Consider the following 14,287-nt stretch of genomic DNA (forward strand, 5'->3'; position numbering starts at 1 on the left):
GGGCGAAATCAAATCGCCAGCTGATCAGGCTGGGTTTACCTAGTCCTTCACCTGTGAGTCTGCGCTCAAGCACTGATGTTCTCATCATTGTTCATATAAAAGTCCAAGACTTTTGCTATTTGCGTCTGGCGCCGCATTACACCAGGTGTATAATAGAGCTCTCTGTGTGGAACTACGGTTGATTTCCTCACAGATGATATGAGCTGATCTTCTCTATCCTAAGATCAGCTCTTCAGCCCAACATTTGAGCTTTCATGCAGGGAACCTTCATAAAACAAGAAACAGTGCATTAGGGCAAAACATCCACACAGCCTGCTTTGTTGAGGTGTTGTATCAACATATGACGCCCCTCTCTCTGCTCACTTCCTCCTTGGGCCCCAACAGCAGGAGGTTGGTGTCAACAAGGAATTCCGTCCCATGAATATTTCCCTCCTGAAAAAAAGTCCCACACAGGGCCCTAGTGAGGACTTTACAGGTCCAGCGAGTCTTTTAAACTTCACTGCGGCAATGTAAAAATGAGAAGTCGCCAACATTATGCCATAAAACGATACCGGGCAGCGCTAATAACCAGCTTGCAACAACACAGTATGCACAGACTGTATACACACTGGCTGCTTCTGCTTTCAGAAAACCTATACCCAAAGTGTCTTTAAAACCTTTTACAAAAACATATAATACATATCAGCATAAAAAATTATTTCAATGTACAAAACATCTAAACCAATCTGTCTGTAAACAGCAACCTGCCATTGCCCAGAAAAGTTTCTCAATGGAATAGGATGCTAACGTTACAGTTAGCGACGTTCAAATGTAATTTTAGCTTTAGACTTTGTGATGAAAGCTTAAATCCGGTTAGTTATGACAGATGGCAGTGGAACTTCTGAGAGTCAGTTGTCTAGCTGCTCAGTGGGCAGTGATGACCTACTGATTATACATCATGATTCAGAGTTTGAAGGGTGTTTAGTCTCTGCAGCTCCCTGGGCAGGTGACTGAGCATTTGCGGTAAACCTCATGAGTTTGGATCATGTTCTTTTAACCACACTTTCACAACAACACCTGCTACACAAAAACAGGACATCTTACAACCCCAACTATGTCTGAGGGAAGAATCTGATTATTAAAATGAAATCAGATGGCAAGGTGCACTGCAAAACAATTAATAAAGTTAATAAATCTACAAAGAGGAATATTCTTAGCATGTCCATCTTTGTCTAACCAAAGAGTTAAGCAAACACTTTGTTTGTACATGCACTGGGAGACATTTAGTACCTTTCATTTAATATTAAGCATGCAAGTTCTGCACGAAAGCAAGTCAACAAGACATCTGGATTATTTATAATGGCACGTAACGCTTTAAAGGTTTGTTTGACCTAAGATTCAACTATCTGAAGCTTTTTATTATGGCGAATGTGAATGTGAAGCGCTTCTGCTTCAAAAAGATGTGGAAACAGATCCAAATTAAAACATGTAAACATTTCAATGTGACCCCGGACCACAAAACTAGTCATAAGATTTATACACCAACTGACAGCTGAATAAATAACTAATACATTCCCTTAGGATACGATAACATTTGGCTGAGATACTACTATTATTAAATCTGGAATCTGAAGGTGCAAAAAAAAAATCTAAATATTGAGAAAATCACCATTAAAATTGACCAAATTAAGTATTAGTAATGCATATGACTAATAACAATAAATGTTTTATATATTTACGGTAGAAAAATGTACAAAATATCTTATGGAACATGATCTTTACTTAATATCCTTATGATTTTTGGCATGAAAGAAAATTCGTTGCAGTCATGCAACTTATGACTGGTTGTGTGGTCCAGGGTCACACATGTGCAATCACCTAAAAGAAAGAAGTGTGTGGGGAAAAAAGAGGTGAGGAAGAAGGAAGTGGGAAAGGCAACTACAAATGCCAGTTCCCCTCTCAGGGATCGAACCTGCCTCGGATATCCTGCTCTGCCATTCCGCCTCTCTGCTTTGATGGGTCAGCCTCTCTCTCTCTCTCTCTCTCTCTCTCTCTCTCTCTCTCTCTCTCTCTCTCTCTCACACACACACACACACACACACAAACACACACACACACACACACACACACACACACACACACACACACACACACACACACACACACACACACACACACACACACACACACACACACACACACACACACACACACACACACACACACACACACACACACAAAGCACTAGCACAGACAGCATGAAAGTTGAAATTAAAGCATTCAGTCTTTGCACATAATATTGCGCATAATATAATATTATTATATAGCACACACACACACACACATATATATATACAGAAAAATATACAGGGAAATAAGAATTTTAACACCCTGCTATTATGCAAATTCTTCCACTTGGAAATCATGGTGGGGTCTGAAATTGTAATCGTAGGTGCATGTCCGCTGTGAGAGACATAATTTAAAAAAAACCAGAAATCCCAATGTATGATTTTTTTAAAATATATATATATTTGTATGATACAGCTGCAAATAGGTATTTGAACACCTGTCTATCAACTAGAATTCTGACCCTCAAAGACCTGTTAGTCTGCCTTTAAAATGTCCACCTCCACTCCATTTATTATCCTAAATTAGATGCACCTGTTTGAGGTCGTTAGCTGCATAAAGACACCTGTCCACCCCATGCAATCAGTAAGAATCCAACTACTAATATGGCCAAGACCAAAGAGATGTCCAAAGAAACTAGAGGCAAAATTGTACACCTCCATAGGGCTGGAAAGGGCTACGGGGAAATTGCCAAGCAGCTTGGTGAAAAAAGGTCCACTGTTGGAAATCTGCCTTGGAATGGAGCTCCATGCAAGATCACACCTCTTGGGGTCTCAATAATCCTAAGAAAGGTGAGAAATCAGTCCACAACTACACGGGAGGAGATGGTCAATGACCTGAAAAGAGCTGGGACCGTTTCCAAGGTTACTGTTGGTAATACAGTAAGACGTCATGGTTTGAAATCATGCATGGCACGGAAGGTTCCCTTGCTTAAACCAGCACATGTCCAGGCCCGTCTTAAGTTTTCCAATGACCATTTGGATGATCCAGAGGAGTCATGGGAGAAAGTCATGTGGTCAGATGAGACCAAAATAGAACTTTCTGTTCATAATTCCACTAAACATGTTTGGAGGAAGACGGATGAGTACAATGCCAAGAACCCCATCCCTACTGTGAAGCATGGGGGTGGTAGCATCATGCTTTGTGGTTGCTATTCTGCACATGGGACAAGGCGACTGCACTGTATTAAGGAGAGGATGACCGGGGCCATGCATTGCGAGAGCTTGGGGAACAACCTCCTTCCCTCAGTTAGAGCATTGAAGATGGGTCGAAGCTGGGTCAACATGACAATGACCCGAAGCGAACAGCCAGGATAACCAAGGAGTGGCTCTGTAAAAAGCATATCAAGGTTCTGGCGTGGCCTGGCTAGTCTCCAGACCTAAACCCAATAGAGAATCTTTGGAGGGAGCTCAAACTCAGTGTTTCTCAGCGACAGGCCAGAAACCTGACTGATTTAGAGAAGATCTGTATAGAGGAGTAGGCCAAAATCCCTCCTGCAGTGTGTGCAAACCTGGTGAAAAACTACAGGAAACGTTTGACCTCTGTAATTGCAAATAAAGGCAACTGTACCAAATATTAACATTGATTTTTTCAGGTGTTCAAATACTTATTTTTAGCAGTATCGTACAAATAAATAGTTTTAAAAAATCATACATTGTGATTTCTGGATTTTTAAAAAAAAGATTAGGTCTCTCACAGTGGACATGCACCTACGATGACAATTTCAGAATCCTCCATGATTTCTAGAAATTGGGAGAACTTGCAAAATAGCAGGGTGTTAATATACTTATTTTCATTACTGTATATATTATTGTTGGTTTGTCAAGCTTTTGTTTAGTTTAAATTTAAAAAAATTAATAAATCAAAATCAAAGACAAACAAAAAAGACTGTGCCACCCTCAGATACATAGGACAGTTGAAGGGCACTCTCCACCACACACAGATGCAGGCCATGTCCCATTCAATGCAATTGCCAAGTATGTCAGAGATAAGCAAGGATCGACCTGTGGGACTTGATCACTCACTGTGTCAGGACACACAGTATGCCTACAACAGGAATAGAGACGACAACGTAATCAAATAAAAGGCCTGTGGCAGAGCTCACTGCCTCTCTAAGCCAAACTCACGTGGCTCTGGAAGTGTTTGCAAACAGCTAAAAGAGGTCAAACGCTCTGTGACTTCAACTTCTAAAAATAGACCAACACATGGCAAACTCCCCAGTAATGTAGTTTGCGCTGATCGGATGCAACTGACCACATTTGTGAGCTTAAACAAAAGAGGGGTCTGTGTGGTCTCTCTCGGTTGACCACCAACTGAGTGAAGTCAACACCAAAAACAAGAGTTTCCTCCGCGTGCAGACACACACTACATGCCACATGTCCTGTTAGTCAATATCAGGATATCTGCTGACCGGGTGGCACACAACCCTATAGGCTTATAGACTATACAAATCAAAGGGGAAAGTGGACCCATGTCTAAATCTATGTTATTTTTCGTCTATACAATCCTTTCTGACATTCTAAGCATTCCAGCAGACAATGTTTGTGATTACTTTATGCCTGTTGCACAACAATGCACACTCCAGTATGGTGTGATTCTCATTTCAATCATCAGGGCCTAAGCTTTTGAAAACCTCTCCAGCATATTTCCTCATGTCAAGAGTTGGCAACAGGCTTGTCTGAAATACTTTGCAGGCTCCTTCTCTCATCGCCAATTGAGTTCTCACCACGACCACAATGCATGCCTCTTCAGTTGAGAGAGTCTAGCAGTGAAACACAAGTAGAAAGTGGAGGTGGCTAGCCAAAACATCCCACGCCGAACACAACCGCACTGGAAGAGGGCAGGTGTCACTTTCACATGCAACCACAGTGAGTAAATGCTCTTCCAGTTTCACAGCGTATGCATAAGCAGTGTGTACTCTAAGTGAAGCTGCAATGCGACATTTAATAAATTGTCGATAGAGCTGCATCACTTTGAGAAAGTTATTTCCATGTAACTACATTTAGTACTTTAATTAAAAGTTTACAATTTTTTGTATGAGTAAAATATCTCTGAAGTATATTCCCATTAATATTTACATTTGTTTAGCACACCAGGGTGACAAGGAACATGAAATTGTCCAGCTATGATGTCTTGTTTCACAGCAGTATAAATATAAGGAAGCACAAAAGGGAAAATCCCCTTAATCATCATCACAATTGGTAAAACCAAAGAATATATTTCTGATGCGCAGCAAAAGATTGTTGAGCTTCACAAAATAGGACGTGGCTGTAGGAAAATAGCTAAAGCATTGAAAATACCCAATTCCACCATCAGGGCAATAATTAAGAAGTTACAATCAACTAAAGATGTTACTAATCTGCCTAAAATAGGATGCGTGTCTATATCATTCTAATGCACGTGAGGAGGAACGTTTGAGTGCACAAAGACTCTCCAAGATTCACAGATGGAGAATCGCAGAGATTAGTTGAACCTTGGGGTCAGAAAGCCTAAAGAAAATTAAAAATTAAAAACAACCCCTACATCACCACATGTTGTTTGGGAGGGTTTCAAGAAAAATCCTCCTTGCTCATCCAGAAACAAACTCCAGCATATTCCGTTGTCAGACATGACTGGAAATTCTAAAGGACCTGGTTTTGTGGTCAGATGAAACTATAAAAAGAGTTTTTTGGCAGCAAATCCACCAGATGGTTTTGGTACAAACAGGGATAAAAAGTACCCCATGCCCACTACTATTTTTTGCTGGAGGTCCTGGACATTTTGTTCAGAGACATGATATCATGGATTCTAGCAAATACCAAAAGATAAAAAATCGAAACCTGATTGGATCTGCTAGAAATCTAATAATGGGCCTTGGTTGGATTGTCCATCAGGACAATGATCCAAGACAAACATCAAAATCAACACACAAATGTGTCACTGGGCACAAAATGAAGCTTCTGCCGTGGTCGTCCCAGTCCCCTGACCTGAACCCTATAGAGAATGAGCGGCTGAACTAAAGAGAAGAAGCACCAACATGGATCTGGGAGCCTGAAGGATCTGGAGAGATTTAGTTTGGAGGAATGGTCTCTGATCTCATGTCAGGTGTTCTCCAAACTCGTCAGGCATTTTAGGAGAAGACTCAGAGCAGTTATCTTGGGAAAAGGAGGTTGCAAAAAGTATTTAATAAAAAATACTAAAGTGTTTTGGAGAAAATCATTAATTTCATAATGTGATTTACCCCTCATTTTCAATTCTTTAACTTAAATGAAAGGTTAGATTTTTGTGATTTTTTTTTAAATAAAAGATAAAAAGGATAAACAATACAGATTTATTTTTTACAGCCATATTTGATCATTATTACCCAGGGTTCCAACAATTTTGACCACCACTGTATATGATAAAAATGTTTTTAAAACTACTATACACAAATCTGCACCCAAACCCCAATGTATCTATAACCTGGGTCAGTGCTGCTTGTATTTATATGCGGAACTTAAATCCACTTGTATCTGAACTTTTTTTTTAATCAGTAGATTAGTAGATCCCCTCAGTTTTTATTTTCTTCATAACAACCTATATTGCAAATTATAGTGGTGATAAATAGGTCTACAGTATTTATGTTTTATTTTTCCATAAAGAAACATATATAAGTTAGTGAAAAATCTAAATATCTGAAAAAAATATTTTTTTACAGTCTAGAAAGTAGAATTAAACTTTTTGTGTAAGGATTTATTTTTTGGCATTTATGCCTTTATTGTGATAGTCAGAATAGATTTGACAGAATGCAAAGTGGGAGAGAGAGGCTGGGACTCGAATGCGGGTTGTCGGAGCGCAGCCCACGAGGCTTTCGGCTCTGGAAAATTTAATGAATTTTAAAATTACATTTAACATGTAATTTAATTTAAACTTTTCAGCAGACACAATAGCACCCCCTTGCGGTCCCCTGTGCTTTGAGGAAACATACTGTACATGTATACATGAACAGCGAAATAAATGTGTACTCCAGGCCCTAATTTTCTAATTGTGAGTCACATTTATCAGCCACAAATATAATCTGTTATTAGCAGCAGAGTGAGCAGACATTTCTTTGAAATTTTTCTTTTTGATTTTCTTTCTTGAATTGCATCACAGACAACAATTCCTGTGCAAGATTAACATAAACTCTCTATATCGTCAAGAACAAATGGGAATAGGAATATGCTGGGCTAAAGATGCCCTGTCTTTCCTTAACATTTAATAGTGGAAACATTTTAAAAGTTTTTTTCTTTCTTTTTTTATACCTCAGCATATTTAAACAAAACATTCCAAAGATTTACATTTTAGGGAAAATATCAATATGATTTTATGGTTAGGAAGTTTTTAGGAGAATAAAATAAAAATAAAAACATGTAAAAATACATTTTAAAAAAATAATATTATTTATTATCATTTTATTTATTTATTATATTAATAATTTATTAGTGGTTATCTACTAATATTACTACTTGTTCCAAATATTCAGCCAAGTAGCCAAGCCCACCTGAAACTGAGGTTTAATGTTGCACTTAAATGTGACGTCAAAGTTTAAATTCTGGCAACCTGTAAAAATGTACTCATGGTATTTACATAGATTGATATTTTCCTGTCTTGGCTGCATAACTCCAGCACCAGACTGTCATATTTATGTCCGTGTCTAGATTTAATACATACTTTGAAAACTTCAAGTGCCTCCTGGCAGTATATTCCTCCTGAGAAGAACAAACTCTACCGGGTTTTCTCAGCATGTGGAAAAAGACTATTAGTCAGCCAGCCCACGTCACAGCATGTTTACACCGTCAGCTCTGGTTCTGTGATGCACTAGGGAGGGGGAGCTCCCCACAACATCCTATCCCAGCCCCGGTCGGTCATCTTCCAAAACTGACCATAAACAACAGCTCTTTTTACATGGCAACAGGACGCTCTCCAAAAACCACTCTTACCATCGCTCAGTCCAAACACTTCAGAGTGTGTGTACAAACAGAGGCCAGCAACCCTCAACAGCGGCGAATCACAGAGATGGTCGGCACTTAACATAGAGCTATATTTGGTGTGGAAAGTTACCATACCTCTGATACAGAGCGGGCAGCTGGTGAATCCTGGTGGTTGGCGAGAATGAGGAAAGGAAGGGTACACAGCTGAGGATGCTGCAGGGCCAAGTGGAGCTCAGCACGGGAAGCCTCCATCTCTTCATCTGATGCAGCACAATTGAAGACAAACACTACACCTTGGGAACCTTGATAATATCGGCTCCAGTATTTCTTGATGGTCTCAGCTCCTACAAAGTGGGAAACAGTAATGATGCACCATGTGACCATCTCTTCATATACAATGATAAGCAAGCAAAAATCAGAAGTGGAATACTGTCTCCCTTTCAATTTATGAGTGTCATTTTGAATTGAATTAGCTATGTCACAAAGGAACATGAACTGAAATGTGAAAATAATCACAGGTAATGCAATCTGTGATTTTTTTATTTTTGTTCAGTTAAAAATGTTCCACTGTGGCTGACAAAAGTTATTAATTATATGATTAAATGTATTTAATCACATTACATTTGTATAGGTAGTATCGTATCCATCCAACCATCCATCCAATTCATTTTTCAAGGCTTTTAAGCCTTTATTTTCAGCATTTTTAAATAGTTTATATAATAGTTGATTTTCTAGCTAAAAAGTTATTCATTTTTATTTTACTTTGTTACATTCAAATAGCAATTCTGTATTCCTTGTGCTTGAAAGTGCATTCTAACGTTGATTCTGAATGGCACACAACCCTGGTTTAAAGCCATCACAAGTCTTTCATATTTTGATGCTAGGTTCACATTCATAGATTCCTCTTGCACAAATTTGGAATATTCATGGGGATTTACATGGAGGTCTCACTTAAAATATTCCTCTTCCTCTTTCCTTATAGGAACAGTCTATGACATAAATCATATTATGCTGTTACAGTGCTCCTCACGATTTCGAAAGTTTTAAAATCTTTCAAAATGAATTTTTGAATCTAATTGAAGTCACCCAAAATAAAGATAAAAGGGAAAAAGGAAAAATAAATCATCAAGCATTATTCTGTCACAATAATCATCAGACCACAAGTCATGTGTGTTGACAAATCCGGAGAGATCTTGACGCAAGTATGTCGAAAAAAAGTGGCCTTAAAGTCTAAAAACAAAACTGTTAGTGGAAACTGCACGAAATAAATCACACTCGCCAGAAAATAAACATTTTGTTTCACTTGCCAGGCTAAAATCGTGTAAAATAACAGCACACAAGTCTCCTGGGGAGATGTGAAACAACAGTATGGTCATTCGCTCAGTGTTTTCTAACACAGCCTGTTCAAATATCTCAATGATTTGGTTCTGTCATCTCGTGCCTCTGTGCAACAATATTCTAGTAATTCAGCAAGCATTAAATTAAGTGCAAATGAATACAGTAGAGATGTAGTAAATGAAATGAGAGAAAATGTTTTTCCATTATGTAATGAGGCATTTAATAATTACATATGATTAATTATCAAGACAAATCGGTGTAATCACAAGTAAGACAATCATGTACAAAAACCTGTTTGTATTATCACAAAAATGGCTGCTTAATTTAACTACATCTATTCAAAGAGACTGAATGGAGTTAGAAATAAACTGACAAAACATTTACCTAAATGTTTCTCCATAGAGTAAATGCAAAGTCCTTTTTAGGAACTATAAAATGTATTTGGGTTTCCTCCAAGTCTCTTGGTTGCCAGCTCAAATGTTTTGCTGGTTTAGAGTCCACATGGGGTTCTTTTTTAGTGTTATAAATTGATGTGCATATCTTATATGCCACAGTAGTTGTTTTCATTACACGCCTCTCTGGAACACTTGATTCTGATTTAGACATTCTGCAGTCAAATGTTTATGTAAAATGACGGCTAAACTGTATATTTGATCGTTGTCGGACAACAGACAACAGAACATTGCAGCACTCCACTGCCTAATTTTTTCACATCACAAAATAACTTAAACTCAAATGTCCATGCATTTATTTATTTGGCAAATAGCCATGTAATGGGCAGGATAATGTACAGACCGACAATCGTTATGGCAAAACCCTATATCAGGGCTTATTGTGAAATAATAATCGTCTTACTGTAGGTTACGCCTTAGGTGTAGGTTATCTGTAAATGAGCCCTGCATGCTCACAAGGTGAATCATGCACTAATCTCTCGTCTTCGATTACACTGCAAGACCGCAAAAGTTTGAGGGCAAAAGCTTTTTTTTTAAAGAAATTAATTTTATTCACCAGGGGTGCATTCAATTGATCAAAAGGCACAGTAAAGACATGTTACGAAAGATTTATATTTCAAGCAAATGCTTTTCTTTTGAGCTGTCTATTCATCACAGAATCCTGTAAAACAATTTCCACAGATATTTTAAGCAGCAATATAGACCTTATTCAGAGCAGCACCATGGCAGGCATGAAAGTGAGGCTGTGAGAGATAGACTTACTGTGTTTTCAATGGCATCTGCTGTAAAAAGCTGTATAAAGCTCCAATATTACTCAAATCTTTTCACAGCTCATATTTATTGTATTTTGTTTTTTGTTTTTCTATTGAAAGCTCTTGGAAAGATATGTTTGCAGAGAAATTCAAAAACACATTAAATAACAATACAACCCACTGAAGAGTTGTATGTCTATCCCCCACAGCCTCGCTTTCATTCCCGTTAAAAATCAAAGAAGGCGCTGCTGTGAATAAGGTCTATTGTTTTCAACAATGATAATAAGAAAGTTTTTGAAGCACCAAATCAGCATATTAGAATCCAACATCAAGTGACCCCGAAGACTGCAGTAATGATCCTGAAAACTCACAGGAATAAATTACATCTAAAAAATATTCAAACAGAAAAAACACACCTGGGAATAATAGCAACAAAGAGTACACTCAAGCTGACATGCATAGTGTAAAATAAGTGTCTGCAAAATGCAGGCTGACAGTATCTGAATTTTTTTAAAGCATTTCCTGCACTGATTTTGTCCACATTTTGGGGCCATATACTTCTAAATGGATCTAAACATGGATAGATTTTAAACAAAGCTTTACACTACACTTAGTGCTAAAGCATGGTCAAACAAATGCTTGATAAACAAAAGGATCAGGTAATATGTACAGTTTTCTGCGTAGTTGAGTTTGTGAAGATATAGCAAACAGGCCTGGTCATCGGTTTGGATCTGTGCACATGTCCCGTACCCATCTATCATCATACTGACATCTTCTGCCACCTATTGGCCAACGGCCCTTCATAAAGTCAAATGTTAATTTGATAGAAAAACATACTCAGAAAACTAGTCATTTATGTTTCTGTGAAGCCTCTCAAAACATATTTCAAAACCTATTCTGGTTTTGTTCAGATGGAATAAACGAGTACCTGCTGTACATACATGATGGACCTAACACATACAGTATGTAAAACAAAAAATGAAATTTAGCGAAAACAATCTACTTCTCCTAGGGCCTGTTATCTTGACCTGATATGTTGAAACAGTCTGTCTTGGCTGCTCGTCTGTCCACATCTCCATGGTATAGTGTTTCATCTTAACTCATTAAATGTCCATCATTTCAATCTGGATCACATCAGATGGCTTGAGTCTTGAAATGCCTTTCCACAGCCCAGATCCAGGTTATGGTATTCAGCTCGAAACCATCTAACCACAGGCAGCAGACAGTACAAACAACCAAGCATAACAGAGTCTTAGGTTTCTTTTCTCTTTAAATATAAATGAGTAAAATACTTTGGCACTATTTAAAGTAATCCACACTTCATTCCTGCATTATATGTGTGCCATTTACATTACTATTCAAAAGATTGGGTCAGTAAGTTATTGTTGTTTCTTTGGTTTTTTTTTTTTTTTGGGGGGGGGGTTGTTTTTTAGAAAGAAAGAAAGAAAGAAAGAAAGAAAGAAAGAAAGAAAGAAAGAAAGAAAGAAAGAAAGAAAGAAAGAAAGAAAGAAAGAAATTTATTCATTTAAAAATGACAGTAAAGACTTTCATTTTACAAAAGATTACTATTTCTTTATATTTTGAACTTTAGTTAAAAGGAATCCTATAAAAAAGGCAGGGTTCCACAGAAAATAAGCAGCACAACTGTTTTCCACATTGATAATAATAAGAAATGTTACTTGAGCAACAAATATTACAGCATATTAGAATTATTTATTAAGGACATACATCTTGCCTTGTGTGCAACTGAAGACTGGAGTAATGTTGCTGAAAATTCAGCTTTGCCATTACAGGAATAAATTACATTTGGAAAATACACTAAACTCAGAAAACTTCAATATTTCACTGATTTATTGTTTTATGGTATTTTTGTTCAAATAAATGAAGCCTTTGTGAGCAGAAGACTTCTTAAAAAAAATGTGTATGTATACACAGGTGTATATGTAAGCAATAACACAAGCAAGAGTTCTGAAAATCAGTACAGCATGATTGTGAGAGTGCAGCATGATTGCTTTTATACAGCAATCTTATTTTGTATAAAATAAAATCAGTGCACAAGAACCCACCCATGTAATAGATGGATGGATGGATCCATCCATCCAGGATATCCAATCGCTAATGGTTTTGGGTTTCAGACTAAATTTGTCCAGTTCACATTTTTTTGTTGGCGGAGGCAGAGGGAGGGGGGAGAGAAGCCAATGTTTCATGCAAGAGACTGGAACAGTCTTTATGAGTGGTGCATTTCTGTTTTGCTCTGGAGAATGATAGAAAACACGGACAAGTGATGCAAACAGTAAAAATTATTCTCACTTGACCAATCACATTTGAGAATGCAGACAAAATGCATGCTAAATGCCTGATCAAAAAATAAGCAAGTTACTGTAATATCTTGTTTACGAGATAACAAAATACATCAAAATTTACAATTTCTTATCAGGCACTAAATAGGGTACCCATTTGAAATTCTCAGCCATTGAAATGGCTGACAATAGAATTCTGCAGGAAGAATACGATTTTGATTGCCAAGCCTACTTCAACATGGAATATTTATTATAGAGATACTTCAATATATAAAACTATTTATTTTCTCAACTAGATCATTAAAAACTCTACTTTTCATCTGCTGTCAAGCTGGTTCGGAAGCCTGCAAAGTTACCTTTCCTTTGCAAATGCAAGACACATCAGCATCCCTGATGTCATTTCCATTATAATCTCATGATCGTTTGCGTTTTATATCAAATGGAATTTTGTGGAAACTGAATAACAATAGAATAACAGTCATCACATATTACATTTAGTCATTAGCTTTGCATTAGTATAATCTTAGGAAAACCTGACAGCCGTATGTGTCATTGCAAACTACAATCACTGAGTTGTCGCATTTAATATTTAAGAAAGATGGACAAAACCACTGATTATACAGACTAATTTGGTTTGGCAGGAGAAACTCAACCCTGGCAGGACATCCTAAAAAAAAGCGTGGTCCAAACGTCTGCAACTACATTAAAATCCTGGATTTTTATTTCATCCGTTTTAGGATTTGGTCAAATACAAATAAAAAAGTTATGTCAAATGAAAAACAATTATTTCACAAATCAAATTAAGTACATTTATGACATTATCTGAACTTCTTTGTACAAACAGTCAGATGTTCTTGCTTTCACTAAAGCACATGATGCTCTTTGGATCATCTCAAATCATGCTGGAGAACATGATCCTGATCATGTAAATCTGATGAGTTCATGCAGATCAAGAGCTGCTGTCATAAAGCAAAAGAACTAACTAAACAAACTAAACAAAGAAAATCTGAAATACCTTCTTTTCACTCAAATTGCTTGTACAACTTATTCAAAAAAGTATCAAATTAAAAAGAATGCAAAACTTAAGCGGTAGTACAGTATGCAGCGAAAGAGAACTGATTTCATTATTTCAATGTTGATATTATAGAAACCTTATTAAAGTGATATACACCGATCAGGCATTACGTTATGAACACTGGAAAGTGAAGTAAATAACACTGATTATCTTTTCAGCACAGCACCTGTTAATGGGTGGGATATATTAGGCAGCAAGTGAACATTTTGTCCTCAGCAAGTTGATATGTTAGAAGCAGGAAAATTAGGCAAGCACAAGGATTTGAGCGAGTTTGACAAAGACCAAATTGTGATGGCTAGACGACTAGCCGCACTTGTGGGGGTGTTTCCGGTCT

General features: G+C 37.4%; 1 protein-coding gene across 3 annotated transcripts in view; it reads right to left on the reverse strand.

Annotated features, from left to right (window-relative positions):
* The window catches only part of arl15a (ADP-ribosylation factor-like 15a), a 265,660-nt gene that overhangs the window by 121,843 nt on the left and 129,530 nt on the right, over window positions 1–14,287 (reverse strand). For all 3 annotated transcript variants that reach the window (XM_067438411.1, XM_067438410.1, XM_067438408.1), the window contains one exon: window positions 8,172–8,380. In XM_067438411.1, coding sequence (XP_067294512.1) covers window positions 8,172–8,380 — 209 coding nt within the window. The remainder of the gene's footprint in view (window positions 1–8,171; window positions 8,381–14,287) is intronic.

The sequence above is a fragment of the Pseudorasbora parva genome, chromosome 3, assembly GCF_024679245.1.
Source record: "Pseudorasbora parva isolate DD20220531a chromosome 3, ASM2467924v1, whole genome shotgun sequence".
Classification (NCBI taxonomy): domain Eukaryota; kingdom Metazoa; phylum Chordata; class Actinopteri; order Cypriniformes; family Gobionidae; genus Pseudorasbora; species Pseudorasbora parva.